At 39.5% G+C, this 19,895-nt stretch overlaps 1 protein-coding gene across 2 annotated transcripts in view; it reads left to right on the top strand.

Moving 5' to 3' along the window:
• Dse (dermatan sulfate epimerase) overlaps positions 1 to 19,895 on the top strand; it is a 55,270-nt gene that overhangs the window by 19,554 nt on the left and 15,821 nt on the right. The window contains exon 2 of one of the 2 annotated variants that reach the window (XM_021174442.1): positions 3,622 to 4,090. In XM_021174442.1, the coding sequence (XP_021030101.1) occupies positions 3,675 to 4,090 (416 nt within the window). In that variant the 5' untranslated portion in view covers positions 3,622 to 3,674. Of the gene's footprint in view, positions 1 to 3,621; positions 4,091 to 19,895 lie in introns of those variants that run through there. The other variant, XM_029482747.1, reaches the window with a different exon arrangement.

The following is a 19,895-nucleotide window of genomic DNA, read 5'->3' as shown; positions in this document are numbered from 1 at the left end:
GCGGTGGTGGCGCACGCCTTTAATTCCAGCACTTGGGAGGCACAGGCAGGTGGATTTCTGAGTTCGAGGCCAGCCTGGTCTACAGAGTGAGTTCCAGGACAGCTAGGGCTATACAGAGAAACCCTGTCTCAAAACAAACAAACAAACAAACAAACACCGAAAAAAAGAAAAGTGAGCTGCTAATTGAGTCTAGTCATTTTGCCAAATTAAAATACCGTGTTCTTGGAACTAGACCAGAGATTCCGGTGAACGGCAGAGCTCTGCTCTTTTCTCCAACAGTGAACTTGCAAGATCATCTGAGGATGTCTCAAAGTTCAGACTTGTTTCTCCAAGGCTTGGTGCTTTGGAAAATGGGTGGGGTAGAGAAGGAGGAAGCAGGAGAGAGAGAAAGGGGGAGGGGAAGGGAGAGAGGAGTTACTAAACCCTTTAGCCTTTCCTAGACATCGTCTTACTGAGCATTCTCAGTGTCTCTAGCCTAAACTGATCATTTATCAGAAACCACAATCAACATCTTTTCTATTCCTATTGTGTGTGTGTGTGTGTGTGTAAGTGTGTTTAACTTTGAGACTTGAATATATATCCCAGGTGGGCTGAAGTAGTTACAGCCTTTCCTAATGTGCATTGAAATAAGTACATGAAATTGGTCTACAGCATTCCTACTTTAAATTATTTTGAAAAATGCTCCTTTCTTTTTAGTTTTAAAGTGTGTACACAGGGTGGACAGCTGATGGGAAAAAAATCTAAAGACTGGAAATGGGATTCTGTTAGGTAGAATTTGTTAGACATTTACAACTGATAAATGGGAAGCAGCTGTCTGTAGGTTAGAGCAAGTTTAAGGTAGATTTCAGTTTCATTTCATTTTAAAACATCACATTTAGGTTACTGAAGTTTCTAGACCTTCTGGGTGTTTTCTCCTATTACTTTCCTGGCAGAGGCATTTTCTTTTTCTGGAAAGTTTTAAACTTGTGTTGGCTTCATAATCAGGAAGAACAGGATCCTTTTCTTGCTCATTTTAGTGGTGAGACTTTACCAACTCCCAAGCTGGAATTTAGTTCTGAGTAGTGTCTGTGAGCATTCCGGCACCAGATTCAGTGCAGAGCTCCACGTGTGCAGAAAATTCTCCCGGCTCCAGGGAGACAAAATATAGGCAGCTGAACTCAGCTAGCGTGTTCGTGTTCCTTTGTGCCGGGCCCAGGAGAAAATGTGGGTAGGTAAAGGAAGGTCTGGCTAGCTGGGATGGTGATGGGAACCTGGCACATTGAGTGAGACATTAGGAAGGCAACATTTTGTGGCTGGCAAATGCTCCTTAGGCCATCACTGCTGATGAGCGGTCTGCAGAATGTTTGTGGGTTCTGTACTGGCCTGAGTGTTTTTTTTTTTTCCCAACAAGTTTGAAAGTCTGGTAAATGTCCATCTTTCTGCTCTTCTGTGCCCTCAGTAACCGAGGAACTTTCCAAAACAGTTGGCAGAAGGAGTTGGCATCCATAGTGTTGATTGTGTTTTGTTTCTGGAACCTCCTTTTTTGTTGAAGTGTATGCAGACAACCCCTGAGTAACTGGAGGCAGGGTAGCAGAAGAGACTGGGATCACAGGGTGCAAGTAGGGTCTGACCCACCGCACAGACTCTCAGGACTCAGCGTCTAGAGTCTCAGTGACTGACTGGGTAGGAGGGTACGGTATGTAGAGGAAAAGGAACAGCAAATAAAACACACTGGGCTTTGTCATTTTAGAGAATACTTGTACAGTAGTCTAGAAAAACTCCTGATCTCTGCATAATCTTCTAACCTCTACCCAGTAGCCTGTGTCACCCATGGCTGCTTTACCACAACTTTAAAGACCAAGCCTTTGAGAGACCCGAAGTTGTGTGCACGTAGAACCAATTAACAAAGAACTTACAACCTTTCCTCACCCAAGGAGCCTGAATTCCCCACTGTGCTAATTTCACCATGACAGCATCCTCTCCTAGACTTTTGAAGGTTCCTACACATACAGGCTTTTAAAAGAAATCCTAGCAGTATCATTCTCTTGGGACAAGTAAATAGAATCCTCTGGGGGGAACTGAGCGTTCTTTCACACTTGCTGCTTCTGCGTTGCCAGAGAACACACCCTCTTCTGTGTAACCACAGAGGACTATTTCTTTTGGCTGGGCCTCTGACCTTGAAGTATCTAGCCTTGAAGCTCTGGGTGCTAGACACAGTACTGGCAGAGTCCAAGAGTTATTTCTCTTTTATTTATTTGATTTAACATGATTGTGTTAAACATTTTTTTATTCATCAGAAATTCTGTTCTTGAACGTAAAATGTGCCAACAAACCATTGCCATTACGTTTTCTCATGTATGTTTACAGTCTAAGTCCATCTAAGGAAAAAAAAATAAAGAAATAATAGCCACAAGTGATTCCACACTCTGCTCCTTGGGAGATGGAGCAACTTGAGAATATTGATTGAATTTGGTGTTGAATTTTGATTTTTCTCTCATCTGTCTAGGAGGAAGCCATTTTTCCTTGGAAAAGCTGCTGGGGTTCACCATTGACCTTTCCCTTTAAGAACTGAAAACCACTCTTCGTTATTTACATAAAACTTTTTTTTTCCTGGTCTGCTTTCTATAACCTTTCCCCTCATAAGAATTTTAGGAATTCCCTGACTTTTCTCTGGGGGGAATTATGCCTGCTTTATCCCAGATGTGGGACATAACATAGACACTGCTGAGGGCTTGTGTGTGTGAGTGTGTATGTTTGCTACCATTTGAAGGTAGTTCTTTTAACTAGTGAACAAATATGTCATGGGGGGGGGAAAAGAACTATAAAGAAAAATAACTAGATAAGATAATATTTAAGCCTGCTTTATATTTCTAATTTACCGATTGATACTAAAGCCCTATATACAAAATGAAAAGGCATACAGTGGTTTCCAGAAGTGAGGGGAAAACATATTCACTAGTCATCCAGTCTTTCAGTACTGGGATTTTCTTTTCTGGATGAAGGCACGACAGTTTCCTAGTTGCAGATCCCTGAGTTTGGCCTTTATGGAGAGCTGACGTCAGCCCAGGACGCCTTTGGCAGATTCATCTGTCTTCTCTGGTCTACCTTCTGCTCCCACAAAGGAGGACAGTTAACCTTACTCACATTGTTGTAGGAGCATAGATCCCCACAGATGTGCTGATCCCAGTGCCTGGGTCCTAGTGTAAAATGTAAGGAAGAAAGATGTCATTGTGGCGAAATAGGCTGGATTAAGAAATAGAATTTTCTTCATTTTTCACAGTGGTTCCCAGGTCTCAGGTTTCCAGGAGAGTTTATCATCAGCTTTTCGTGATTGTGGTTTATGTATTCATGTCTAAGATACTATAAAAATCTCAAATTTTCTGCACGATAATTTATGAGAAAGATATTTTTTCACTTCTCCTTAAGTCCAAAGTTGTGTTTTCATGATGAATCCTATGTGGTAGAACGCATATTTAGGTCTATAAAATCAGTCCTTATGGGTTCTAGTAAGTTCCTCCCTACTTCAACTTTTAGTTACATATTAAGAGATTCACATGCTTAAATGTTTAGTCTTTATAGGAAGTGAGATACCTGTCTACTGTGTGCTTCTACCAGGCATGACTGACTCTTTCTTTCTCGCAGGATCATTCGAAGATGATTTGGCTGCCCTGGAGACTTGGAGATCCGGTGCCACGATGAGGACTCATACACGGGGGGCACCCAGTGTGTTTTTCATATGTTTGCTCTGCTGTGTGTCAGCCTTCATCACTGACGAGAACCCAGAAGTCATGATTCCCTTCACTAATGCCAACTATGACAGCCACCCAATGTTGTACTTCTCCAGGAAAGATGTGGCAGAGCTCCAGCTGAGGGCTGCCAGCTCCCATGAGCACATTGCAGCTCGGCTTACGGAGGCTGTACATACCATGTTGACTAACCCCTTGGAGTACCTCCCTCCTTGGGATCCCAAGGAGTACAGTGCCCGCTGGAATGAGATCTATGGAAACAACCTGGGTGCCTTGGCAATGTTCTGTGTGCTGTATCCTGAGAATATTGAAGCTCGAGACATGGCCAAAGACTACATGGAGAGGATGGCAGCGCAGCCTAGTTGGTAGATTTTTGTCTTTCCTTCTTCCTGTATTAATCTTGCCACTTCAAGAAATGATTCAAGGGCTGGAGATCTGGCTCAGTTGATAGAATGATTGCTCAAGAATCAGGAAACCTGGTTCCCACCACCAGATAAACCAGGTGCACTAGTACCTGCTCTTAATCCAGCGCAAGAGATAGAGATAGGAGAGTGGCAAATTCAAGGTCATCTTTAGTTGCATAATATATGTGAAGCTAGGCTTTTGATACATGAGCTCCTGTCTCAAAAAAAAAAAAAAAAAAAAAGAAGAAAAAGAAAAGGAAAAGGAAAAAAAGAAAGAAAAAGAGAAAGGAAGAAAGAAAACAAACAAACATGAATGCCTAACAGTTTTTAAAAAGTAATAAGTTGAGCTTAGAAGGATCATGTTGAGAGACAGCTTCACCAAAGGTGGGGTGGGGGAGCACTGAAGAATTGAGCAACCAGTATCATGTTATTAGGTGAGAGTTTCTTCCTTGTTTAACGTACATTTACAGTTGTGGATCACATGATGATGGAGGCACACTCTGATGAATGCATCAGTAAGTGATGTTTGTCCTTGTATGACTGTGGTGGACTATATGTACACAAAACTAGCTGTCGTTTATACAGAGCATAGCCTATTGCTCTTAGGAACAGGATAAACAAACAATGTGAGATGAAATCAAGCAGGAGATGTGTTAAACAGTGCATGAAGGAGACTGCTGCCTGCATAACACAGTATGCATGTCCATAGTTCATTTTAAGTGGAAGGAATACACTCTAAAATGAAGTGTGTTGCATAAACACATAAATCTATATCAGTGCTTATCATACGTTATGCCCTATAGACAGTTCTATATGCTAACTTTTATATAATTGGCAGTACAGTAAGCTTCTTTCCAACAACACATCAATGAACATGTGAGCAGAGAGAGAGAACATTGTACTGATATTAGAGTAGTTACAGCATCATTAGTAAGTAAGACTTTTCAACTTGGTTGTGATCCTGCTGGGTTCTTCCTTGGAGCAGAAGACCATTACCTGATACATGACTGGTTCTTATTTTTTGGTCTGAGGTTTTGATTGACAGCCTTCTGCCAAATTGACTAAAATGTTTTAGCCTAGAAGGTATTTCAGCCAGTTAACGTTTTATGTGCATTTTGTGATAATAAGATGATGAAAGTCATTATGATTGGATTCACTGGCAATTTACAAAGAAGATTCTAAGCAGCAGAGTGCTCAACCCTGTGGGAAAGCTAGTGCTACAGTGAAATTTTGTGAAGAATTCTGATTATGTCATAGTTTACTTTCAGGAGTAAGTAATTCAAGAACATACTTCCTGTTTCCTTTGGTTTAGCTTGAACTTATTTATTATTCAAGTTTCGAACTGCTTTTAAAAAGATAAGGTTGAATGGACTAAATATAGACTTCTATACGTATTTTTTTGTTCCTAAATTCCAGCTTAATGCACATTGACAGGTTGGTTGCTTAAAAAGCTTACAAAGTGTGTGAAACATAGTCTTAAAACTGTGCAAGTTGCCACTTGTCATAGGTCTGGAGAGGACTGGTTTTAAATGCTTAGGGATATCTGTAGTGAATCTGTGGTGAGCATATTTACAGGAAATGCATCTTAGTGTTACGAAGGCAAAGAGTAGCAATTTGCAACCCTATGATAACTGTCTGGCATCTCTTAATGGACAAGATTATGGAAGAACTGACATTCAAGCATTATCAGAGATTAATTTGTAAAATGGTTGTTAAATAATAATAATTATTCTGAAAAGAGCCTTTCATGTGGCTTGTCGCAAACATGACACACTTGGCCATGTGTGTCATATTTTCTGACTTGGACTCACATTTATAAGATCACATTGTAGTTCTGATGCCAAGAAAGAAAATAAACTATGTATGAAAACATGCCTGATATTTAAGCAGCAAGATGGCATTACCAAATGTTACTGTAGCATAATAGTATACTAGGTAGGAAAAAAATGCCCTTTGTGCTTACTCTTTTGTAGCTTTTTTGTTTTACATAGTTAAGTAGATTTTGATAGAGGATGATGCTTATGAAATATCTGAGAGAAACAGTCACTGTAAAAAGCCAGCTTCATCCCACAAAAGACAGAGATTAAAAATGTCTTTGTAATGGAATTTTTAAACCACAAATATAAGACTGTTAGGAATATTATACAAGACCAGTAATTTAATATACACATCTGGGCGTATGTATTTAATGAGTGAACATTGTCACTAGGATTAAATACCTTCTCTAATAAAAGAACGAAAATAAATAATTTCAAGTAGAAGTGTTAACATTCACATAGTCTCTGTAAGTATGGATTTACTAATTGCTCGGGGTAAGAAGAGATTGTCTAACTAACTGTACTGTTAGCCAATGGCCAAAAGCCAACCTGTCACTTAGTAGACTCAACTAAACTTAGTAGGAGTGCTTTCTCATGATCAGTCTATACTGGGGTTAGAAATTGAGAGTGGGTCTTGATAGCCATGTTTTTGTTTTAGATAGTTGAATCTTTTCTGTCGTGCTTTTGAATGCTGTTATAGATATACTAACTACTTATAAACAGCCACATTCCAACCTAGATTCTCAAACATTCATCTAGGCCTCAGATTGAACATAATCATTTTATAGAACTTAAAATATTGCTAAATGTTTTTATATTTCAGGTACCTTTGCTTAAATTGCTCAGTTTAATCCAGTTCTTAATTATATACAAAAGTATACTGTGAGGAGTGTCATTGTCTTCGGATATAGTATGCCCATATCCATTTTAGAAAAAAAAACAAAAAGAACTGGTGGTATTCATAATTAATAATCAATATTATAGAGTTAAATCTCCCTACAATGGCTTCATTTGTGAAATATATTTGCCATTTCTCAAACATTTCTACTCTTTTTTGAAAATGACTAACATTTTGAGCATTTAATGTATGTGGTATACTGTGCTTGTGATGTGGAGTCAAGATTTAGGAAAGCCCTATACTTGGGCTGAAGAATCTTCCTATAGTGGGTACTCCTGTTCAGAGCTGAACATGAGGAGCACGCAGTTGAGAATTTTTATTTATGACTTACTTGAACAGCAGTGGAAAGGAACCAACTTGGGAGTTATTCTGCCTGTGCCCTGAATCCAGCCCTCTATGTTGACTATATCACTTCAGATGAATTTCTCAGTTTGAGCTTTAGCATCCCTGGTGTACAGCAGTAGTGTGTCTCCATCACAGAGTCACTCAGCAGCGAGCTAACGAGTGCATAGTACTCTACTCTGAAAGTTCTTCTCATAAACTAAGACCTCAAATAAAGTGGCGATAATTATTTATTGCCTCTGCTATTTTTGCCTCAGACATTGGCCTTAATTGGTTGAAAATGTTATTTAACTCTACTGTTTATACCAAATACACTATGGAGTAGAATGGAAATCAGAAAGATTGTCAACAGTAGGGTGGCTGAGAAATATGTATAGTTATAATTGTATAGGTCTCTAAACACCACAGAAAGATGAGGCTTCTTTGTATACTCCATCTCCATCTGGGGAGGCATCCACATCCTTTCCACAGTCTCTCCTGTCTTGTTTTTGTTAATGCTAAGGTTGTGCATTGCTTGCTTTGTAAACTCAATTAAAAATGTGTTGCTCCCCTCGACCCCCACTTTTAAAATGGCTCAAATGTCAGTGTACTTCCACCAAGCCTGATGGCCTGAGTTCAGTCTCTGAGACCCACATGGCTAAAGGAGAGAACAGATTTTCACAAGTTATCCTTTGACTTCCACATGTGTGCTGTGGCATGAATACATACATGCATACACACAAATAAACAAAATCCTTTTTAAAAAGTCATAGCAGTTACTGTATATAAACAGAATAATATTTTTTTCAGCAAGAGTTTAAAATTCAAGCCAGGAAAGTATGTCTAAAAAAAGTGTTTCATAGAGATTTTAAACAGAATCCCATAAAGGTCAGTTCAATGATATTTTGGAGTCAGCACATATTATTCTGTTTTTTTTTTCTTAAAAATTTAATAATGTGCACACCTTTTTATTTTCTTACTTGTGCTTACCTGTACTGTGCCTTTACCTCTACAAACCATCATCAAATTTTAAGACACATATTACAAAATTTAAATAGAAAGTTGCTGAGAGGGCTGGAGAGATAGTGCAGTGGTTAAGAGCACTGACTGCTCTTCTAAAGTTCCTGAGTTCAATTCCCAGCAACCACATGGTGGCTCCCAACCATCTGTAATGGGATCTGTTGCCCTCTTCTGGTGTGTCTGAAGACAGCAACAATGTACTCACATACATTAAATAAATAAATAAACAAACAAATAAATCTATCTTAAAAAAAGAAAGAAAGAAAGAAAAAGAAAAGAAAGTAACTGAGAAAGAGTTGGGAAATGGCTTGGGAGAAGAATAGTGAGAGTCACTAAAATGCATCACACAACATGACCACAAGTGGATCACATGTGGACCCTGAGATTGATTTGTTTTATTTATTTAGCAACAAAATGATAGGCTTCCTCAGTTTTGAAGTTTACAGTGTCCATGAGAATAAAAAAAAAATAGGTCAGTTACTCTATAAAAAAACAATTATTCTTGGCCCAAAGATCAAAAAGAACCTGCTAGATTTTCACAGAGACTCAGTACTCTCATAAACATCCTTCAGTGTGGGTGATGAAGTCTCTCAGATTCCCTTAACGGAGCCTTTTCTTAAGCAAATTTCACTAAACCTGCAGAGATGAAGGAATAAGGGTGGAGGAGATAGATGCATGATTTGGCCAGCCATGTTTTCCCCTAGGTGGGTTGAATTCTTCAGTAGACTTTATCTTATGTTAGGAAAATGATGAAATGGCAGCATGCTTGTCTGTCATATTAGATGGATTGCTGTAAGCTTGATCTACTCAATGTATGTATTTATTTGATGATCTAGAACTTAATGCAAATAAAACAAAAGGCTCACTCAGTTATTGGAGACCACTGCTTACACGGCAGAAAAGTGTAAGCTTACCATGCCTCATTTAATCAGACATGGAGATGAAAACATTGTGAAGAGATTTAAGATGGTGATGGAAGGGATTTGCTCAAGCTGGAGTTGATAGCTGAGAAGTATCAAGTGTAAATGGCCCAGTAGTGGATTTGGGGGGCTTTCCTCTTAATTTGTGAACCTATCGGAAACATACCCAACAAAGGGGTCTTTGGGGAGGATGAGTGTCTTGTTTGTGTCCTTGTGTCCTGATTCTGTTGTAATTTAGCCCTGTGTCCTCTGGCAGATTTCATAGCTGCTATAAACATGGTTTTTTTATATCTGTAAAATGTAGACGAATCTTTCCTACGTGAGGTTCCAAGGATGGAATAAGGTGATGCTCAGACGGCTCTCAAGATTATAGAGTTGGCACATAGTTTTACTAAAACTTCATTCTTTTTGTTATACAGAAAGAGGGAAAGAAAACAAGATTGTCAAGTCTTGGGTGCAGAGTATTGCGTTTGGCTACTCTGCTGCTCTGGAGTTGTGTTTCTGAGAAGTATTTGTAGTGAGTCACTCCTTCTCCCTTTCCCTATAGTATGTTTCTGCTTTATCATGAGACAGAAAATAAGTCACAGAGGAAAGAAATGACTTCCCTCTTGTGTCGGAGCCAGTTGACTACAGGGAATCCAGAGAACTAGTGAGGGAAAAATATAAGTTGAACTTTTGGACAGAGATCTAAATTGTCTCTTTTTTTTTTATCTCTGCAACAGATTATTAAATCCTTACATATGGATTGCAAGCTTCTGAAATCCTAGGGTGTGTTTGTAAAATAATATAAAACAGCAAGAGAAAGGGGTTTAAAAAAAGAAAAGTCGCCATCACACTGAAATGGACTATGCGGTGGTTTTGTTGCTCTATGAACTGCGAGGCCTTTCTCAGCCTTGCCTTCCGGTCTCCAAAGGCTGTTTCTTGTAGCTGCTTTTCCAGCCTTTTGCTTTTCTAAACTGTAAGCTAACGTTGAGAATCAAAAGCAGGAGTAAGTTGCTGGGCCCCAACACACGGAGCCACACGGCACTGTGAGTGAAAAGATGAGGTTTTCCTCTGGTGACCTTCCAGTGAGAAAGGCAGAGGGGTCTGTTCAGCAGACACCTGGAATCAATTAAAGAAAGTGTGCTGGTCCCGGAAACAAACGCTGGGCTGTCAGAAACCCAGCCTCCAGCTCTGGCTCTTTCTCATTCGTGGTTCCTTCTCTTGTACCCTCCTCCTTTCAGGCACTCTTTCTTTCCTGTCCCTTACATTCTGTGACAGGTTCCTCATTTTGTGTAGATTTAGATCCTTGAAAATAGATGCTCTGAGCCTTAACTCTGGACAATCTCTTTAATATGAACAGAATCTCAAGCAGTAGGACCCTGACCATTGATTGGAAAGTTCCTTCTTGACTGCCACTTAATGAGCAGGTTGCTGCCACCCAGCATCATCACACATGGATCTGTGAGCAAGGCACTCATAAGCTGCTACGAAGCTACCTTAAACTCTAAACTGTCTTCCATCTTTTTCAAATGCTGGGGGTGGGGGGTCGATAGGAGGGGAGATACAGATGTTTCAATAATGCTGCTTTCTACATATGTTTAGGATATTTGATGAAAAAGAGATATTTGAGGATTGCTATAATCATACTCACTTGGAAAGAAATGCGAAGTGAATTTTCTTTGTAGGATATGTTTGTACTTGTATACTTCAGTGCCCTTTGTTCCCTGTTTAAATGCAATGTGGGCTTTCTGAATTGCTTCAGGCCAGAAGAAGCCTCCTTTTTGTAGTAGAGTCTCTTACTTTGTGTTTACAGCATAGGCAACCTGTATATAAAGTTTTGCCTACTCTTTGCATGTAAACATTAAAAGTGTATATTTAAATGTTTTCTAACAAAAACTTGGCAAGCATGTTTGGATTTTATGCATTCCGTATTTTCCATCTCAAGGGAAGATGTTAATTGGCAGGTACTGAGTCTGTCTATAATGATACTTCACAAAGATCTTTACTTTTCTGTGGTATTTTATAATCAGTTTTTAAACACTAGGTTTGTGTATTGGATGAAATAAGAACCCTGTTCTAACATCACTTGAGTTTTGGCCTTCCTCTCTGTGCATTCTTAGTAATGCAAAATGAATATTTGTAATAGCTACTGAGGCTGCTGCTGATACAAGTGTGCTTATCAGATCACTTGATAATGATACAGATGTGCGTATAGACTCTACTGATGATGATATAGATGTGCTTATTGTCTCTGAGGGATGCAAATGTGCTCATTGGCTGTGTTGACAATGGTACACGTGTACTTATGGGTTCTCTTGCTAATGGTTCAGATGTGTTTATTGAATCTGTTGATAAGGGTATAGGTGTGTTCATTGGTTATTTTGGTAATGGATCTCTTGGCAAGCCAAATAGGTAGCTTCAAAATGGCCTCAAACTTTTCAAGTTGTAAGGCTTCATCAACTAAAGAAATATATATTAATTATACTTAACAGGCTGTCTCCCCCATTTTTCCTTGTCCTTCCAATATGCTGACTTTGAACACACAGAAAGACATGCAGTCTCTTATATAAGCCTGTGATTTAGAAAACTTTTTTGTGTAATTATGGCCTGGCATGAGTGAATCAGGAAAGGGACACTTGTTCGTGGCTATACTTTCAGTTAAGGAGGGAAATGGATATCACAGTTACGATTCCAAGGGTGGGGAAAGGATGTAACTAAGTATGATTCTTTCAGCATTTGGACCATCATTCCTCCCTATTGCTGACTCCCGACTTGTGTAATAGGCCCAAGACATCTGACAAGTGATTCTGAGGCCCACTGCAGTTTACAGGTAGATGGATGAGAGGGCTTGTGAAGAATGGGCCTGGGTAGCTGGTTACACACTGTACTTGGTTGAAACAGGGAATATAGGAGGGAGAGCTGGCTGCTGGGAGAAAGAGGATACTTCACTGTCTCACATGTCTCTTTCTTACAACATTTTCTGTTGCTTCTGTTCTTTTGATCTGTATCACTTGCGTGTATCACCACATAGGTAGATGGCTACCAAAACCCCTTCCCCAGATATTCCAAGGGCTCATGGGTATTTTAGATCTGAACTAACCACTAAGGTTTACATGGTGGAGGCACTCAACTCGTAGCACTACTAGGAGTGGTGGGAACATTAGGAGGTAGGGCCTAACTAGAGTTGGAGGAAATCTTATAGGACAGGCCACGAAAGACTATCCTGGAACCCCAGCTCCTTCCTCACTGCTTTCAGATGACATGGCATGAAAGTTATACTCTACCATATAGTTTCTAACACAGTGTTCTCCCTCACCACAGGTCAAAACCATGGGACCAGTGACCAGCTTTAAACTAAAACTATAAGCTAACTTTTTCCTTCAGGTGATTTTGTCAGGTATTTTAGGATACTATGGAAGGCTGACAGACAGTTTAATCGTTGGTGAATGTCTTGGTGTTTATTGTTTTTAGGGGCTCCTCACTACCCTCTGCTCACAAATTTACGCTCTCCCACTCCGCACGTCACCATTTGGCGCACACTTGTTTCTTCCCCTACTTCTTTCTTGACTCACCTGAGTGTAGCTTGTTGAGGCTGGTTTTGTGGTAATTGAATGAAGGCAAACACTTTAGGAAGTCTTTTTAGAAAGGTTAAAAAAAAAACAAACAAAAAAAGATCCTGTTGTCACATTCACCACAAAAACATGCCCATCCAGAATGAGCAGCTTTTCTGTCATCTTTTGTCTTTTAAGCATTTTGTGACTTGAATTGTTTGACATTGTTATCTCCCCTGGCACTGCTTGAGCTGGCATCTTCAAGTCTGCCCTGGACTTAGCAATAATACATTGTCTGGTCCCAGCAACCAGACTCCCAACAGCTTTCCTTCCAAGTCTACCAGATTCCATGACTGGAATTAACTGCTTCCTCCATGGTATGGCTCCAGCCCTGTATCTAGTCTACTGCAGTTATCATGGCTGGTTCTTTTTAATTTAGCATGTTGGGGTGTGCAAGGAACTAGAGTACACACTTGGTTATTTGACCATGAGTGTATGTCCAGTCCAGAAACCTCTACCCTGACAGTGCCTTTCAGACGCTCCATAGGATGTCTCACCTGAAGTGTAATTTTTGGTTTGTGTGTCGTTCTCCATCATTGGCCTATACACTTACTGAGGGCCCTGAGAACCTAATAGAGTATACCTGCTACAGACACCACTAAGTAACCCTGAAAGCAGAAAGGATTTTACTGTGAATGAATTGGTTTGCCAGGAGCAGAAATCCTGAGTCTTCCTCCAGCTGTGAATGTAATTTGGTGCCTTGTACACCATAGCTGCTCATACCCATTTGGTGTCACTTTCACTTTGAAGATCCGCATGTCACCAGCCTTTGGCCTAATCTGTTACCCTGTAATAACAGTGATACCGTACTGCGCAGGGACAGTAAGATGGTCAGGATTTGTGGATCTCTGTTTCTTCCCAGGGTCTCAGGTTTCTTTTCTTTGTAGTGCTCTTTTCCCAGCCCGTATTCTCTCTCTCTCCAGAACCTTAGAGTCTTATCACCTTATACTGTGTTCCCACTGAAAAGCTCTGGTGTGTTCACTTTAAAACCACTTCCTCCCATCTATGCAGAGAGTGCTTAGTGGTGTTAGATAGTGGGCAGTTGTACACCATTGCAGGAAATGACTACGACTCCAGAGCCACATTGCCTGTTATCTAATATTGAGTCCAAATTGGGACTCTAAACATATTATTTGGCTCCTTTAGATCAGTTCCTAGTCATAAGTTGGAGGTAAATATGTTTGTCTCATGTTGTACTTCAAAGGATTTGTTGAGTTAGTGAGACATTGTTGTTATAAGTTTGTTCTTCCCAATTGCTGTCAACAACCAAGTTGAAATATTCATGCAGGGGGTATTAAAAAAAAAAGGTGACATGTACCAGAGAATAAAAACTTGGAAGAGTTGGGACCTCTATCCAGCAGTCTGAAGGAGAGTAAAGAGTTGCTGTGGGTGAAGGCTGACCAGCCAGTGGAAGATGTTCATGCTGGAATTACATAAAGACTATAGGTCTGTGTGGAAAGCCCCTGGGTCTATGTGGAGAGCCCTAAGGAATGTGGATCAATGTGGAAGGCCCAGGCACTATGGGTGTGTGTGGAGGGCCCCAGAGACTGTGGGTTTCCTTTTATGTTTCCTTTTATGTTTTCAACACAGACAATTTCATTTGTTTTTACAATTTCATTTTTAGTAAGTACATTTAATTATGTCATGTAAGTTAATCATCAATATACTCAGTTTAAAGCAGTTTGCTAAGTATCAGACATCAAGAAATGTAAGCACGAGTTATCCATCTGTTATGCCTAGGGTGGTTTGGTTTTTATAGAAGATTAAAAACTAATGAACAATATTAATAGAGATGACAATATCATCAGCCAACTTAAAGCACAATGGGAAGACCCAAGAGGTGTTTGGCTGGGGCCTGAAGCATGGGGGAAGACTTTCTAGCTGGAACAAGAACAAAATCGTGACTCATCCAAGAGGTGGAAGGAGAGCCATGTTGGACTGTCCCAGGCAAAATTAGCTGACGCACAGCTGGCTGACAGTGCAAGAAAGCAGAGTGCCTTTAAGGAACTGAAAATGTACTATAGAAAGGAGAGGCTAGCTGTGAGGTTTTTGAGTCCAAGGCAGCTTAGACTTTTTTCTCAAGAGCTCTTTGAGGCCAATGAAGGGTTTAACGGAACAGCAATATGGTCTGATATGTGTGCATGTGACCTTTTCACTGTAAAGTAAAAGATCATCAAGTTAACAATGTATATGGTGGCTATAATATAAGTCAAGAACTGGGAATCCCAATCACAACTCGTCTATCAGAGACAGACAGACAGACAGACACACTCACACACACACACAGGGGGTGGGGGGCAGTCATATCTTACCATGCTTCCACCCAATTCAACAAGAGTCTAGACATTATACAGAGTCTTTGGCTTTGTTTGGGGGCATGAGATGTCTCACTGTTTTCTGGTTACATCTTGAACTTCTGAAGTGATTCTTCTGCCTTAGCCACTATGTACCAGCATTGTAGGTGTGTGCCACCATATCCGACTTTAGTCTGCTCCTTCTCTGAGGTGTATGTGTTGAGGGTACACGCTGGAGACATATATAACCTTAGGTTTTGCAGAGAAGCCTTCTACCCCTGACCTACACTCACCCAATCTTTGCTCATTTTAAACTAAGTCTCCCCCTGCAGTTTGTTCTGTGCCCCTTTCTTTTCTTTCCACTTTGTGGAAGAACTTGGACTGTCCTGCATATCTTCTCACAATCTAAATGTTGCTGGTTATAAACCCATGGAGGTCCAGTGAGTACCTCCACTAGGTGCTGCAGCTTCGTTGATTCAGTTCTGAGCTCACAGATGTATGGGCTATCTTGCATTCTGAAACAAAAATAGCTAGTGTTTTCTCATGTAGCAATTTGTGTGTTAGGGTCTCTGCTCATTTCTAGGAGCAGTTGACAGAAAGCAAGCCAGGATGAGGCCTTCATCCAGCTTAGAGCCTGTTGTAGGAAAGAGATGATCATTTCAACTGAGAATTGACAGCTGTATCTGGGCCTGGAGTTAGGATAGACCACACCACTGAGCTTACAATACTTAACGCTGTTGAATATGGTGAGCTTTAATGTGCCTGCACACCCTAGAGACATCGCCCCAGTCACAGCTCTCAGGCTTTGCTTTCACTACTTCATATTTGCTAATGTGTAGATTCCAATTACTTGTGTGTGTTGGGGGGATGTTCCTGCATACATACATACATACATACATACATATAGTTCTCACCAGAAGAAATTATGAAATGAGGAAATATACCTTTAAATGCAATATGCATGATTTCCGTAGATGATGAAAACATGTTTAGAAGGAAAGTTCAAAGGTCAGATTTAATTAGGGTGGTTCTGTAGTAAGTCACAGCTGGAAGAATGAGAAGAAAGGTCAGGCAGTGAAGCCACATGGGCACCCTCAGATCCTTTTCTGTAGCTGAAGGAAAAGAAGACATCATGCCATCTCCACCTACAGGAAGCATGGAATCAGGGAAACCTGTCAGATAGATTCTTGATGAGCTGTAGGCAGAGATTTGAGCTTGGAGTATTGTGGTGAGCATATGTTAGAACATTCACGATTCCCCAGCTGTGAATATACAAGAAAAAATCCAGAGAAAGAGAGAGAGGAGAATACATAAAACCAACACGTATAGCTAAGAGCATATCATATATGAACTCCAGTCCTGTTTAAAGTATTTTGTGGTTGTGGTTGTTGTTTTGTTTTGTTTTGTTTTGTTTTGTTTTGTTTCATTGCTATAGACTAACCCAGAGCTTTGTACTGGTTAAATCTTTTAAAACTATGTGATGTTTATTAAGGATTTACCTTGGTTGACGATTGATGTGGAGAACCCAGTTTGATGGCATGCCACATGGTCAGAAAAGAAGAGAGAATGTGATTTCATTTAACAAGGAGGTTAATTTTTATTCTCAGTGCTACTAGATCTAAACATTAGGTATCTTTAGATTTAAAACTTGGGAAATGCTTTTAAATGTGTTTTGAAGATAGTTTACAAATTTGATTCATAATTTCCTATCACTTTAAGTTTGTTTTGTCAATATGAAATAGCATAATCCAAAAATACTTTTTTATGATTCACAAGGGTTCTTGCTAGTCCTTTTCCTATGATATTTTCAGTGATGGTTGATAGATAGGTAGGTAGATAGATAGGTAGGTAGATAGATAGGTAGGTAGATAGGTAGGTAGATAGATAGATAGATAGATAGATTAATAGATATACTTTTTAAAATTATGTCCCAGGGCTTAAAATAAAATAAACATTATTGGAATAAGGTGATGTGGCAAACATAATTTCAGTATCTATTTTGAATGGAAAGGGCTTCTAAGAAAACAAACAAACAAACAAATAAACAAAATTGTTTGGAAACGGGATGTCCTCTTTGATATTGGCACAAGTGATAAATTGTATCTTTCCTTCTAAAGTTGACTGGGATCACCTCTCAGCACCTTATATGCTCTGCTTTGGACATTCTGATCTTCTCTGGTTTCTTGGGCTCCTTTCTAAGGATCTCATGGTGGGCCCTCAATTTGCTTCAGACACTCTGCTGGAGTGTCAGGGCAGCTTCAACTTCAGCATCTTCTAAGGGGCAGGTTCTAGTAGGGAACTCAGTGCCTGAAGGACATAGCTACTTACAGGATATCAAATTTTCCTTTAAGACAGCGACCTTCAGACTTTCTGAAATATGACTTACAGTAAAAAGCAAAATTTTCATCATAACACAACATCTATGTAATCTTTCATGAAATATATATGTGTATATTTGTATAGAAAATGGCCCTTAAATGTATATAATTGTGGTGGCATGCATGAGAATACTCCCATAGGCTCATATATTTGGCTATAGACATTTTTGAAGTTAGATTGTATGTATTTGCATTATGATATGGCTACAAGTGTATCGAGGACAGGGTGTGGAATGTTGTGGGTTGGGTGAGAATGGCCCCATAGGGCTCATATGTCTGAATAATTGGTCCACAGCTTGTGGAACTACTTTATGAAGGATTAGGGGGTGTGGCCTTGCTGGAGAGGGTATGTCACTGGGAAAGGGCTTTGAGGTTTAAAAGACCAGTCTCTCTCTGCCTCCTGCATGCAGATCAGGATGCGAGTTCGCAGCTACTGTTTCAGTGCCATGCCTGATTGTCTGATTGCATGTTGTCATGTTTCTTCCATGATAGTCATACACTCACCCTTTGGAACTGTAAGCAAGCCCCAATTAAGAGCTTTCTTTTATAAGTTACTTTGGTCATGGGGGTCTCTTCACAACAGTAGAAAAGTAATTAAGATAAGAAGTATGTTTTTTAATCTTACTGTTTTCCATTTTACTCCATTTTATTTTATTAGGTTCCATTAAAATATGTTGGTCATAATTTAAATGCTCATTTAACAATCTGTAGTTTGAAAACTGTGTTTAATATTTTGATAAACAGTCAATTCCTTTTCAGAGTATGGCTTTACTATCCTTCTCCAGTAAGGGGCTGCACTGCTCTCTGAACGGTCTCCTCATTCTGTAATTCTAGTGTTTAGAATGCTTCTTCCCAAAATATGCTGAAAAGTATCTTTTTTTTTTTTATACTAAGAAGCAGTACAAAAATGTGACCAATAAGCACAGTTCAGGTTTCCAATACATTTTAGCATAGTATTTTCTATTGGTGCTCAGAATAAAATCAGCCACAGTCCATTCACTGTTTTTAAAAGTTGCCTAGATTTTATGAAGTTTTGTATACCACTTTAGGAAAACCATTAAAAATCATATTGTAAAAGAAAGTTTTCAATAAAGCCTTCTAAAGAAGGAATATCACATAACTATGCTATTTCTGAGAGGGTGTCCTGAGGAGGTAAGACTCTACTGCTTGCATCCTTGTCCTGTAAGGGATACTTCACTTTGGCTCTAGTATATGTGATGGTGATGGTTAGTATTGCACAGTCTAGAACCACCTGGGAAAGGAGTCTTGATAAGAGATTGAATTGGTCCGTGGGTTTCTCTTTGCAGTTATCTTGATTGCTTTAATTGAGCTGAGAAAGCCCATCCCTTGTAGGTGGCACCATTCCCTAGGGTTGGGTCCTGGACACTGTAAGTGTGGAAAGGAAGCTAAATACAAAGTAGTATGAGCAGATTTATTTCTCATTGCTCGTGACTGTGCATATACTATAGCTAACTGCTTCAAGATCTTGCCTTGACTTCCCCACGGTGATGGGCTACAACCTAGAACTGTGTCAAATAAACCCTTTCTACCCTAAGTTGCTTTTTGTTGGGTATTTTTATCACAACAAAAATATAACCAATACAGTATTTTTATAAGAAGGAAAAGATTTATCAATTTGATTACATTTTTTTGCTGTAATCAAATTATTGCCTCGGGTTGTTCTAGGCTTTTTCTTTTTCCATGTTAGTGGGTCACATGTTAAAGCAAATGCCAAGATAAGGAAATGTTATGCAGCAACAGGAAGAAAGGATGGAGCAGGCTCTCAGGAGCTGTAACACTGTACTCTTTAAGTGATGTGTCATTGCTAATGTAATTTCTCAGTGTAGAGAAACTGCTGAGAGCAACAGAAGAGGCCAGAAGTGTGAGCACAGGGTGTATGACATGACTGCTTCCTTCTGTAGGCTCTGAGGGAGAAACCATCTTTGTCGTTCTCTCTGTGTAAGGTGCTTACAGAAAATCCAAAGACAGTAAATACATCTTCTCTCACAATCTTACATAGGTATGTCATCATTAAAACAATTCCTAACCCATTTTAATTGCAGTATAGCTCATATTTTATGGGTGTATTATAATTTTAATGTGTCATTGTGCTTGCACATTTTAATAAAGCTGGACATATTTTAATATTGTCGATATTTTAATAATATTGACAACAGGACTGTTTGATGTGCTATATTTCAGTTTTCTACAATTTTTTCTTCTAAGGTTGATAACAGCTTTTAAAAGAAATATTACTTAATTTTTCATCATACACTTAGCCATTAATTACAAACCAGACATTTGGCTAGTCATGTAGATCTTCTTGCAGGGTTTTTAAAGATATTCTTTCTTTTTTCTCACACATGCCAGGAAAGCTGCCTGCCACTGAGCTCCTGTGATAGTAATAACGACTTTTAGGAAAAATGTAAAGCAAAAGTAATTTATAAAGGAGGGTGCTTGTTTTATATTCTCTCTCTCTCTCTCTCTCTCTCTCTCTCTCTCTCTCTCTCTCTCTCTCTCTCTCT

Source organism: Mus caroli, chromosome 10, assembly GCF_900094665.2.
Source record: "Mus caroli chromosome 10, CAROLI_EIJ_v1.1, whole genome shotgun sequence".
NCBI classification, from domain to species: Eukaryota; Metazoa; Chordata; class Mammalia; order Rodentia; family Muridae; genus Mus; species Mus caroli.
This window is presented reverse-complemented; position numbering and strand designations above follow the sequence as displayed.